The 12,553-nt window shown below is 41.1% G+C and overlaps 1 protein-coding gene across 5 annotated transcripts in view; it reads right to left on the bottom strand.

Annotated features, from left to right (window-relative positions):
- Positions 1-1,663: 1,663 nt before the first annotated feature.
- The window catches only part of ankrd27 (ankyrin repeat domain 27 (VPS9 domain)), a 94,466-nt gene continuing 83,576 nt past the window's right edge, over positions 1,664-12,553 (bottom strand). For 3 of the 5 annotated variants that reach the window (XM_087995843.1, XM_087995845.1, XM_087995846.1), the window contains 4 exons: positions 5,957-6,087; positions 5,512-5,604; positions 3,711-3,783; positions 1,664-2,536 (listed from right to left, as the gene is read on the bottom strand). In XM_087995843.1, the coding sequence (XP_087851969.1) occupies positions 2,213-2,536; positions 3,711-3,783; positions 5,512-5,604; positions 5,957-6,087 (621 nt within the window). In that variant the 3' untranslated portion in view covers positions 1,664-2,212. The remainder of the gene's footprint in view (positions 2,537-3,710; positions 3,784-5,511; positions 5,605-5,956; positions 6,088-12,553) is intronic. The other 2 variants (XM_087995844.1, XM_087995847.1) reach the window with 1 other exon arrangement.

The raw sequence follows: 12,553 nt of genomic DNA, 5'->3' as shown, positions 1-12,553 counted from the left end.
GGCATGTGGGCGATGCCATTTACTGTCGAGAACTGAAATTATGCAGTGGTTTTAAAAAAAATGGAGAGGCAATAGGAACTAAATAGCAGGCGATATAATATTAAGTGCTTAGTAAAAGATCATGTAGACATTAAGTACTTTGAATATTAGGGTTAGATAATTTTGTTAAAATGGAAGCTTGGTCAGTGAATTCATTTTACAGCTGAAAATGTGTTGCTGGAAAAGCGCAGCAGGTCAGGCAGCATCCAGGGAACAGGAGAATCGACGTTTCGGGCATAAGCCCTTCTTCAGCGTTTCCTGAAGGGCTTATGCCCGAAACATCGATTCTCCTGTTCCCTGGATGCTGCCTGACCTGCTACGCTTTTCCAGCAACACATTTTCAGCTCTGATCTCCAGCATCTGCAGACCTCACTTTCTCCTCAAAGAGTTCATTTTACAACCAATTAATCTTATGCTTATTTACTTGGCATGATTAGAATACTTACCATCATGCAACAAATTAAGTCATGACTGATTATTCAAATTAAATTAGTGGCAAAATTGACTAGTGGAAACTTATGGAAATAAAAGTTAATCTAATATTTAGAAATAGACTATATTTGATTTTGGAATCATTGTCAAAATTCTAGGTTATAAAGTCCTTTTAAAAACTTTACCTTGTATCCTTTGGTAAACAGTTTATAACTTCCTTTTCTTCCAAAAAATGTAGGGAAGCATGTTAGTAAAATTGGGCCTCAGTGCCAGGGCCCCTCCCCGCTCTGGTTCAATTCCACCCTCATGTGTGGTGTTTGCACATTCTCCCTCTGTCTGTGTGGGTTTCCTCAGGAGGCTGTGGTTTCCTCACACAGTCCAAATATGTGCAAGTTAGGTGGATTGGCTATGCTAGATTGTCCATAGTGTCCAGGGATGTGTATGTTAGGAGGATTAGCCATGGGAAATGCAGGGGTACAGGGAAGAGGGTGAGGTGAGGTACTTTGCGGACTGGCAGTGTGGACTCAATGGGCTGAATGGCCTGCTTCCAAACTGTATTCTTTGACTCTATAGCCAGAATACACACTCAGGGAACCTGTTCCGTCATATTAACTTCTTCAAAACCAAGATGTGGAGGAGCTGGTGTTGGACTGGTGTGGATAAAGTTAAAAATCACTATAACAGGTTTATTTGGAAGCACTAGCTTTCGTATCGCAGCTACCTGATGAAGGAGCAGTACCTCCGAAAGCTAGTGCTTCCTAATAAACCTGTTGGACTAGAACTTGCTATTGTGAGATTTTTAACTTCAAAACCAAGACAACCCTATGAACAAAATATGATACCTAGGAACAGCTGAAGGATCATCGCTCTGGAATCTCTGACATTAGAGACACCTGCAAATGCATTCAAACATCAACTCAAGAAAGCGTATTTTACTGAATTCAGTTGAGAGATACACAAGATTACAAATAGACTAGTGAATAGTAAAAATGGTGTTATTTGCAAAATTAGCATTTAATGTATTTAATCTGGACGTGGTTAAAATAGTGTCATCAAACATTGCAACCAAGGGACTCAAATGATGATGAAAATTACTTTAAATTGGTTACACTTGCAGTGTTCATTGTATACCCTGAAATGATGGCTGGGGCGAGGGGTAAATAAAATAATAGCAATCTTTTCCACAAAAATGTTTATTTTTGAATAATTTGTTTATATGAATAGTAACATTGCACATTTATAAAATTAAATAAGGCACACATTGTTATAGAAAGTCCTAGAAAAATACAGACACCAACAGAAACAAACTTTATTTGTGCTCAATAGGAATTGGCAGGAGTTTAAAAAAATACATTTTTGATGTTTTAATGTTAAAATTACTGCCAATAATCAAGAGTGATTTTTTTAAATATATACACACAAAAATACAGATGCATGTCTAATGGAATACTACACAGTAGCTCATGGACAAAGCTCCATTTCCCTATATATGTGCAAAGTAAAATATTGCTACTGCAATACATTTATCCATAGAGTTAAGTGCTTTCTCCTTTGTGACTGCACAGTGGAAGTGAACTTCATACTTAGTGACAATTTTTATCCAAGGTTTCAGTTTTAGTAGATCAGTTTTCCAGCCGAAGTAGGTAGTGAGCATTGCAGTCCTTTCATGTGTGCGTACATTATGTGGGGTACCTACCTGGAGGCATTTATATTAGCAGCTCCTTTATGAACAGTTTTTGGTTCATAATTCACCAATATCTTTGTGGTTGCCTACTTTTGCAACATTAACTGTCTCAAAATCTGGTGAATCTTGTGAATGATTACAAAGTTCTCCACACATTCCCACAAATTCGGTGTTTCCATTTACATCATTCAATTTACTGGGTAAAGATTTAATAAAACCTGTATCTCTCTTGTTTTGATAATTAGTCTCTGTATGGTTTGCTGCAATTAGCTTTTCTTTCTCAGTTTCAAGGTCAATGGCATAATTAAGAAACAATGCTGCACTGTGATCCTTTGTTTCAGTTTGCTTCAATTTTCTTTTGTCAAAAGTCTTGATTGCCAACTGTCAGATCAAATTATAAAAACAATGCAAATGTATATAAATTAGACTACTGACTTGTTAGTAATAAAAAAAGCTTTTCAAATATTCTTAAAAACTGTTCAGTTTATTTGAAAAAGTGTCAAATCCAAATTAACAAGGCTTCACCTAGATCATGTTGGAAGCAGAGTCCTGGTGGATTGCATGGACTAGGGCTGTACATCGGGCTAGAAACTAAATAGGCAGGGCTTCAGTTGCATGGAGAATTATGGAAAAAGTTAAAAAGGGACAGGTAGCACTCTAAATAGGTTATTGAAGTTTCCAGACCAAGTAACAAGATAGAGTATGGAAAAGGTCAGGAATTTAACTTCAGGCATAGCAGATAAAAGGGACAACTATGACAAGGGTGTAGTCAATGCAGGACTGAGTGTTGTGTTTAAATGCATGAAGTATATAAAATAAGGAAAATGAGCATGTAGGAGAGATTGAAATTGGCAGGTACAAAGTTGTGGTCATCGTGGACATATTTGCAAGGGGTCAGGGTTGCCTTGTTAGTAAGAATTGAAATTAAATTGATAGCAAGTAGTAACAGAGTTTGAAAGCGTAGAATCCGTGAGGGTAGAGTTGAAGAAAGGAAAACAAAATACCCTAATGGGAGTTATGTATAGGCCTCCTAGCAGTAGTCAGAATGTGGGCAGAAAATAAATCATGGGGAACTTCAATATGTTGGGAGTGGATCTCAAGCAAAGGAATCAAGGAATATGTATTTTTTTTTTGCGAACAGTTTATGGTACAGCCAACTAGGAAACAGGCAATTCTGAATTTGGTAATTTGTAATGAGGCAGATTTGATTGGGGAGCTTAAGGTGAAGGAACATCTAGTGACCATAACATGACAGAATTTACCCTGTAGTTTAAGAGAGAAAAGCTGAAATCAGATGTAACAGTATTACAAGGGAAAGAAGTTTAATCCAGATAAATATGAGGTGCTGCATTTTGCGAGATCAAATGTTAAGGAAAAGCAGACAATTAACAGCAGGATCCTGAACAGCATTGGTGTCCATCAGGATCTTGGAGTGCAAGTCCATAGCTTCCTGAAAGTGGCTTGCTTGCCTTTATTGCATGCCATTATTTGCAGCAGATGGTATCATGATTTTCTTATAATTATCTAGTAAAGTTAATCCAGTTAGATTTCATACCTGATGGATTAGGAGTTCATCAAATTCAGGGCTGCTTTTATCTCTTGTAACAGTCTTCTTTAAATTCTCAGATCTACAGACAAAGGTTTAACCAAAATGCTTTCAATGTCTTCAAGGGTCACATTCAGAGCAAGGTGCAGTTTTTTTTTTATCCCATCTAATTTGATTTGTTTCTATGGAAATACCAATTCTTCTGTTATCCTCTTACTTCATGAGTAAAAACATACATTGCCATAATTTTTTTTCCTTTTCCCATTTTTGGATTTTACTCTAGATAATTTTGTGAGGTCCATTATCTGAAACCACTCACATAAGCACATCCTTGCACCTAAACCTGTGATATATTCTTTCCTTTGTGAATATCTAACTAATCTGTAGTGAGGCCAGGGATCAAACTGAAATTCGCCTGAAAGCAGAAGCCAACTGTGAGAGAAACAAGTGAACAGACATTTTAGAAAGGGGTGGCTGACAGTGAAGCAAAATGCATACTTGTAACTGGATTACTTAATTAAAGCAAGATAAACAGAAAAATTCTCAAACATTCAAGACATATTTGAATTCCCATCTTTTTAAAAAAATGTTCAAATTGCTGGTTCAAAATTTGGCATGTAACATTTGGACGTAACATTTGGTAAGAAAACAGAGTTAACACTGAGTCTTTTGACTCTTCAATCAGAGCACATGATGCTGCCAGACCTGCTGAGTTTCAACACCAAGTTCAGTTTTTGTTTCAGATTTCCAGCTTCTGCAGTTCTTGGTTTTACTTTATGCTGAATTTGGTGCTAAGTTATGAACAATTGCATATATTTTAAAAGATTTATAAAAATAATGCAGCTTGTTATTAATTAACACAGCTTCCTAATAACTTTTTAAGTTCATTACAATTTTTAAAATAAATGATATAGACACCTAGAGATGTACAGCACAGAAATAGACCCTTCGGTCCAACTCATCCATGCCAACCAGATATCCCAACCCCAATCTTGTCCCACCTGCCAGCACCTGGCCCACATCCCTCCAAACCCTTCCTATCATATACCCATCCAGATGCCTTTTAAATGTTGCAATTGTACCAGCCACCACATCCTCTGGCAGCTCATTCCATACATGTACTACCCTCTGCATGAAAAAGTTGCCCCTTAGGTCTCTTTTATATCTTTCTCCTCTCACCCTAAACCTATGCCCTCTAGTTCTGGACTCCCCAACCCAGGGAAAAGATTTTGTCTATTTATCCTATCCATGCCCCTCAATTTTGTAAACCTCTATAAGGGATAAGAGAGGAGAAAGTGAGGACTGCAGATGCTGGAGATCAGAGCTGAAAAATGTGTTGCTGGAAAAGCGCAGCAGGTCAGGGAGCATCCAAGGAGCAGGAGAATCGATGTTTCAGGCATAAGGGCTTATGCCCGAAGCGTCGATTCTCCTGCTTCTTGGATGCTGCCTGACCTGCTGTGCTTTTCCAGCAACACATTTTTCACCTGTAAGGGATATGTGAGCAAGTTAATCAGGAACGAGCTATGTAAAAGGCAGCTGTCTGGTTTGGACTATAATCCAGTTCAAGGAACAGCAGTTACAACTTCATCCTCACTTGTTTCAAAATTCCATCCTAGATAATTTTATATAATGGAATCATACGCTGCACTGTAAGCTTGACCACTTACAACACACCCAGAAAACCTTCTTGGCAAAAGTTTATACACATCAAAAGTAGCCCAAATTAATTAAGCTAACATTGATTGATAGTAGTAACTAATTTGTACCTTTACTGAATCTACATTCTTTTCCACATTAGAGTTGTACTTACCTGTTAAATTTCTGAATGGATTGCACAAGCTGGATCCTTTTTTTATCAATGATTTCATTAACTTCATCTGGCTTCGTAACAAATGCATCAGCTGAAAAGGAAAGTAGGTGGTTTTGATACTGAAATGGAAACAAGCAAATATAGATTTCCTTTCCTCTCACTTCAATTCCTTTATCAGAAGACAGCACTACAAGTGGCAGTCACCCTCTGGCTATTCAGCTTCTGGTATCCATGCCAGGCAGAATGTTGTCCTCACTTCATGTCCCTGCATAAGAAATTTCAGCTGTGGGAATCTTGGCTCACTTTCCCAGTTTCTGACATGACTTTGTCAAATAGACAATCCACGCCACGAGCACAGGAACAGTAGCAAACCAGCAAAGGATTTGAGAAAATCCTATAAATTAAAGAAACCCACAGTCCAGAACAATTTACTTGATGATTAACTTTAAACAACTTCTTACATTTCTTTCTGACATCAGCTGACTTTATCTTCCGGGCAGCAGTTAGTCTGAATACTCCATCTTCTTCGGTTACCTGAGCAGATGCTGTTTCCAGAATTTTCAGAATCTCTACATTCTGGACAGGTAAAACAGAAAATAAAAAGTGATGTGTAATTTCTTTTATTTATAAAATGTATCATATCATTCTTCAATATTTAATATTCAGCATTCATTTAATCTGGATTAAAGTAATCACTTTATATGCAACAAATCATGGCTGAATTATACCTCAACATAGTTTGTCCATCTTCTCTATACCTCTTTATGCTTACAATAAGCCTTACAATAATCCATCAAATTTAATTTGGCCAAAAATCCATAGCCTTGTCAGGAAGGTGCTCCAGCCAGTGCATGAAAGTGCTTCTCAATTTTGTGCTTAAATAGTCTAACATTAATTTCAAATTTGCGTCCCTTTGTTTTGGATGCTCTCAAATAGAATACTTTATCTGAATCCACTATTTACTCCTTCATAATTTAAAAGACTTGATTAGATAACCCCTCAACCTTTCAAACACAAAGGAATACAAAATACAACTGACCTTCATAACCTAACTCTCTTTGACAACCTGCATTTACACAGTGCCTTTAACATAGCACTGGGAAAGGCTTCAGGAGTAAACCACAAGGAAAAATCCAAAGCAGGGGGCCCCAAAGATAGATCGTTGTTATCTACAACCTTGTTCTGACAGCTCCTGCGATGGCACTGGTACCAAACTGTAACGGCTCTGCTGTTCCTTTAGATTAGCCAGTGTTGTGGAGAGGGAGAACATGCTTCATGGGCAACAGCTTGTCCCTATACCACACCACCTAGGCTTGCATCCTACCACCACTGTACCTGGAGAGGACACTCCACCCGCTTCACCTACGGCATCGACACAACACGAGGGGGCAGCAGATACTGGTTTTGTGTCATCGCAAGATTGGCGTAGAACACAATGCCAGGGGTATCAACCGTAGGAGGAATTTTCGGATCCCACTGGACAGCTATCACCCGCCTCAACCCACTATCCTTATTGGGTGAATGGGGATTAGGAATTGTCCTGACAGCAGATTGTAATCATTGCACCAAACAATAAAAGAACAACAACAAAAAAAGAAGACCAGCTCTAAAACTGAGCAGATGGAATGTCTGGACAATGATGACCGGCCTCTCAGAAACCCTCCAGGACATCAGCGACTCTAGGAAATCAGCTGTCATAAATAACGAGCTCAAGAGACTCACCATCGGTATAGCCGCTCTCCAGGAAACAAGGCTGACAGAGGTGGGTTCACTGAAAGAGAAGGACTACATGTTTTACTGGCTGGGGAAGGACTCAGAGCACGGGGTCGGCTTTGCAGTGATGAACACAGGACAACCAGGCAGCAATGGCTCACAACAACTCATGACTCTTCGCCTCAGTCACCTTGTCAGCGTGTATAATCCAACACTGTCCTCCACACCAGACACATAGGACAAGTTCTACAACAATCTCGCTGCCCTCATTAGCAGCTTCCCTAGGGAGGAATAACTTGTCCTTCTGGGTGACTTCAACACCAGAGTGGGTGCAGACCACAACTTGTGGCCCTCCTGCCTTGGGCATTTTGGTGTGGGCAAAGTGAATGAGAACAGACAGCGACTGCTTAAGCTGTGCACTTACCATGATTTGTGCATCACTAACTCCAACTTCCAGACAAAGCCTCAGCACAAGAATTCCTGGAGACACACCAACTCGATCTGATTCTAGTTAGGCGCATCGCCAAACATGTTCTCCACACTCACTCTTACCCACAGTGCTGACTGTCATATAGACCACTCCTTGGTGTTTTGCAAGATTAAGCTGCAACCTAAGAGATTCCATCACACTTAGCAACAGGCGAACCCTCGCACCAATCTCAGCAAGATGTCCCAGCCAGATTTTATGCAGCAGTTCTCGGAGACTTGAGAGAGAGAACTCAGTGCCTCGTGACACAGAGACTCTGCCACAGAGAAGACAGAAACCTTTCAAGATACCATGTACCGCACATCCCTGGCCATCTTTGGGAAGAAGAACTCCAAGAGACACGACTGGTTTGAGGCAAAAGCAATCGAGATGACCCCCATACAAGCGGTCAGCTAACAGGAAGAACCTGCAGATTCTCAGAGCTGCCAGAAACAAGGTTCAGCAGACTGCCAGGTGTTGTGCTAATGAGTACTGGACACAGCTAAGTGAGGGAATTCAGACGGCCGCTATAATGGGGAACATTAGGGGAATGTACAGAGGCATCAAGGAGGCACTAGGACCAGCGCAGAATAAGACAGCCCCCCCCCCCCCACATCGCCCTCAATTCCTCGACTGGGGAAGTAATCACACACAAAGGCCAGCATATGGAGAGGTGGGTTGAACACTACCCTGATCTCCACTCCAGAGAGTATACAGCGTCTGCTTCAGTACTTGATGCCATCATGTGCTTGCCAACCATGGACGAGCTAGATGCAGAGCCATCAGTAGAAGAGCTCAGCAAGGCCACTGACAGCCTGGTCTCAGGGAAGGCCCTGGGTAGTGACGGATTTCTCCTGATCTGATCAAGTGCTGCAAGACTAGCTTCCTGCTCCCATTACATAAAGTCCTCTGTCAGTGCTAGCAAGAAGGAGCTGCACTGCAGGCCATGCGGGACGCCAAGATCATTGCCCTCTTCAAGAACAAGGGCAAGAGAAGCGACTGCAACACCTATAGAGGCATCTCTCTCCTCAACACTGTCGGCAAAGCATTTGCTTGGATCATCTGACTCGCCTGCAGAAATTGGCAGAACGTGTATACCCAGAGTCACAGTGCGGCTTCTGAGCTAAAAAGGTCAAGAGTAGACATGATCTTCTCCCTTTGCCAACTGCAGGAAAAATGTGCAGAGAACAGAAAATGCCCCTACATGCTACTTTCATTGACTTTACCAAGGCGTTCAGCCTGGTCAGCAGAAACAGCCTTTTCAAGGTTCTCCTGAAGACCAGCTGCCCACCAAAACTGCTCAGTATGATAGACTTCTTCCACAGTAACACGAGGGGGACAATGTGGTTCAATAGCAGCTCTTATGAGCCCTCAACGTCAGCAGTGGCATCAAACAAGGCTGCGTCCTCGCTCCCACACCGAGATTTTTTCTGTTGTACTCCTGAACCATGCCTTTGGCACCCCAACGGAGGGGATTTACTTACGCACTAGAACAGACAGCAGGCTCTTCAACCTGGTCCGCCTCACAGCCAAGACTAAAGTAAGCATGGCACTCATCAGGGACATGCTGTTTGCCAATGATGCCACAGTTGCAACACACACACAGCAGGAACTCCAGTTACTGATAGACTGCCTCTCTTACACTTGCAAGGTTATCAGACTGACTCAGTCTGAAGATGAGCGTCCTGGGACACCGCCGGTCATCACCATCGACGACTACAAACTCTGTGTCGTCCATCAGTTTACATACCTTAGCTCTACCATCAGTGACAACCTCTCCTTGGACACAGAGATTGACAAGAGGATCAGGAAAGCAGCCTCAGCTCTTGCTCACCTCTCGATTAGAGTATGGACAAATCCCAAGCTGACACTGAAGAAAAAGATGTCAGGCTACAATGCCTGCATCATAAGCACACGGTTGTAAGGCAGTGAAACATGGACTACATATGCCAGACAGAAGAGAAGACTGAACACCTTCCACTTAAAGAGTATCTGCCATATCCTGGCAAGACAGTGTCCAATGCAGTGGTCCTATCTTGTGCTGGCTTTCCCAGCATTTACACTCTGCCCAGACAGCAGTGACTGCGCTGGCTAGGCCACTTCCACTGCATGGAGGATGGCCGCATCCCAAAGGATAACCTTCATGGAGAGCCTGCTTCTGGGAAGAAACCCACAGGGCACCCCCAGCTGCACTACAAGGACGTCTGCATGAGGAACATGAAAGTGCTTGATACCGTTACGGAGTCCTGGCAATGGCTTGCAACTGACTGCACAAGATGAAAAAACACCCCGAACCAAAACAGGGGAAAAGAAGCTGATGAGCGCTGCAGCAGACAAGTAGTACAGCAGCTCGAGCAGATCAACCATTACATAGAGATTAGCCCTCTGCAACCGGGACTGTCACTCCAGCATTGGCCTCTTCAGTCAAAAGTGACACTGCGTCAGGGAAGTAGAAAGCCAGAACAACGGGATGCAACCCATGGTCAGCCATGACGAAAAGGGGCCTCACATAACATAGCAAAGCATTCCATGTGCTCACAGTTTAATATCAAGCCAAATAAATATTTATTCAGAGGGGTGACAGAAAGTCAGATTAAAAAAGATAGTTCTGGGGAATCTTCATTCTGATGATTCAACACTATAGTGCTTCCAAGGCCAATACACATCATTCCTAAGATTTAGTATCCAAGAGCACTCCAGATGGAATGTGAGGCAATGAACATCTCCAAGAGAAAATCTAACAATCTCTCCTTGACATGCAATTGCATTAACATCACTGAATCCCCCACAACCAACAAGCTAGAGGTTACCAGCTGGACCTGCCACTTAAACACTCGCCAGTGGATACAGGAGCAGGTCAAAAGGCTGGGAATACTGCGGTGAGTAACGCACCTCCTGACTCCCCAAAGCCTGTCGGCCATCTACATGGCACAGCTCACACAGCAGTCAGGAGCGTGATGGAATACTCCCGAATAGATGAGTTGGATGAATACAGTGCCTAACATTCAAAAACGTTAATACCATCCAGGCCAAAGCAGCCCACATGATTGGTACCACATCCACAAACATTCAATCCCTCCACACCAATGCAAAGTAGCAGTGAGTGTACAAACTACAAGTGTGTACCAAAACCCATAGCCATTACCATTCAGAAGGAACTACACCAACTGCAAGTTCAATTCCAAATTCATCATCTTTACTAGGGATGATAGCACTGTTCCTTTGGTGACATTGGGTCAAAATCCAGGAATTTCCACCCTAATGGCATTGTGGGTTAGCTTACAGCAAATGGACCGCAACAGTTCAAAGCAGCAGCCACCTTCTCCAGGGCAACTGGGAATGGGCAACAAAGCTGCTCCAGCCAGCGACAGCCACAACCCAATGAAAAATGACGCAGCACATTCTTAGGTGTTAGATCCCCGCAGAATGTCAATGATTATGTCTCCCTTTAACCACCCCTCCACCCTCCCCTTAAGGGAGAATTATAAACACCTCTATTACATATTCAAACTTTGGAAACTAGCATGTAAACCTGATAGATTGAGCGATCAAACTGATGAAAAATTACAAAAACAGGTTGCCAATTGCCTAGAGACAGTATCTATGTTACAATCACAACCAAGCAATTGCAGGAAAATAAAAAAGCTACAAATCTTAGGTTAGCAGTACATTGGCAATAAATAATTCAAAACGAGCCTACACTTCAGTAAAGTGCAACATTTCTGGTATAGCCTGTGAAATATTTTTTAAACTATCAAACACTATAAAATGAAAGAAAAATCAATTAGCCGATTTACCAACTGCTGATAGCATCGTATAATACCACTGTGTAACAGAAAAACATCCCTGCAGTGCAATATTCATATTTAATAATTCAACAACTGAAGTATAAGATTCAAATTAAATTTGGAAAAAACAGATGTGCAATAAAGAATACACAGACATCCTCAAATAGCACAAAGACTATATTGCAGCAAATCTCATTTGTGGAAGTAATAAGTTACCATTTATAAACTACAAAGATCACTTATTAATTCTCATGAAATTATTCCATTTATATAGTACAGAGCTTATACACTTTCCACAGTAAAACAGATATTCTAGTCAAAGCTAACTGTTCATTTCTTTTCTACTTTTGTGAATGTTGAATCCCAAAACAGTGCCGCACCACAAAAAGTTTGTTTGATTTTGGAAATGAATATAAAGCAAGCTGTAGCTTAAAGCTAGAAAACTATGGCTAACCAATTTCTCTTGTGTGTATTTTAGCCAGTAAATTTCTTGGGCAGGTTTTCAACATGAAAGCAATGCAATGTCCAATATCCAAGTTCAAGAGGGAGAATTAGAAAAATACCATTGCAATTTCCGAAAGGAAATCCAGAATTGAACCAGAGGCCAACAAATGGTACACCTGGGTGTGACAAATAATGTTGTACTCGAAGGCCGCCCAAAGTGAAAAAAAGCTCATGAAATGAAATTAATCGTCAGGCATAACAGATTTTTTTCCCCAAACTTTTATTCCCAACAAATATTACTTCAACAGTCAACAGATGATTCTCATCTGACTCCTTTACACTAAGCTCAGATTGTTTTCCATGTACTTCTTCCAGTTGTCAATGATAAGTCATATCATTAAACAACACAAAATGTTCATCAATTAGAGAAGCAGGGTTGCTTGGAACAGAAGAGTAAATCTAGATGCTGAAGATGTGAACTTAAGGCCCTACTGGTAACAGAATGTAAATACAACACACAAATATAATTATTCTGAAGGAGAATCGAAACTAACTCTCCACAGATGCAGCCAGAGTTGTTGAGTTTCTCCAGCTTTGTGTTTGTGCTTAATTACAGCATAACAATTTACAC

Source organism: Chiloscyllium plagiosum, unplaced genomic scaffold (genome assembly GCF_037043375.1).
Source record: "Chiloscyllium plagiosum isolate Xiang-an unplaced genomic scaffold, Cpla_swu_hap1 HiC_scaffold_17, whole genome shotgun sequence".
In the NCBI taxonomy this organism is placed as follows: domain Eukaryota; kingdom Metazoa; phylum Chordata; class Chondrichthyes; order Orectolobiformes; family Hemiscylliidae; genus Chiloscyllium; species Chiloscyllium plagiosum.
Note: the sequence above shows the minus strand (reverse complement) of the source record. Positions and strands in the feature narration are given on the sequence as shown.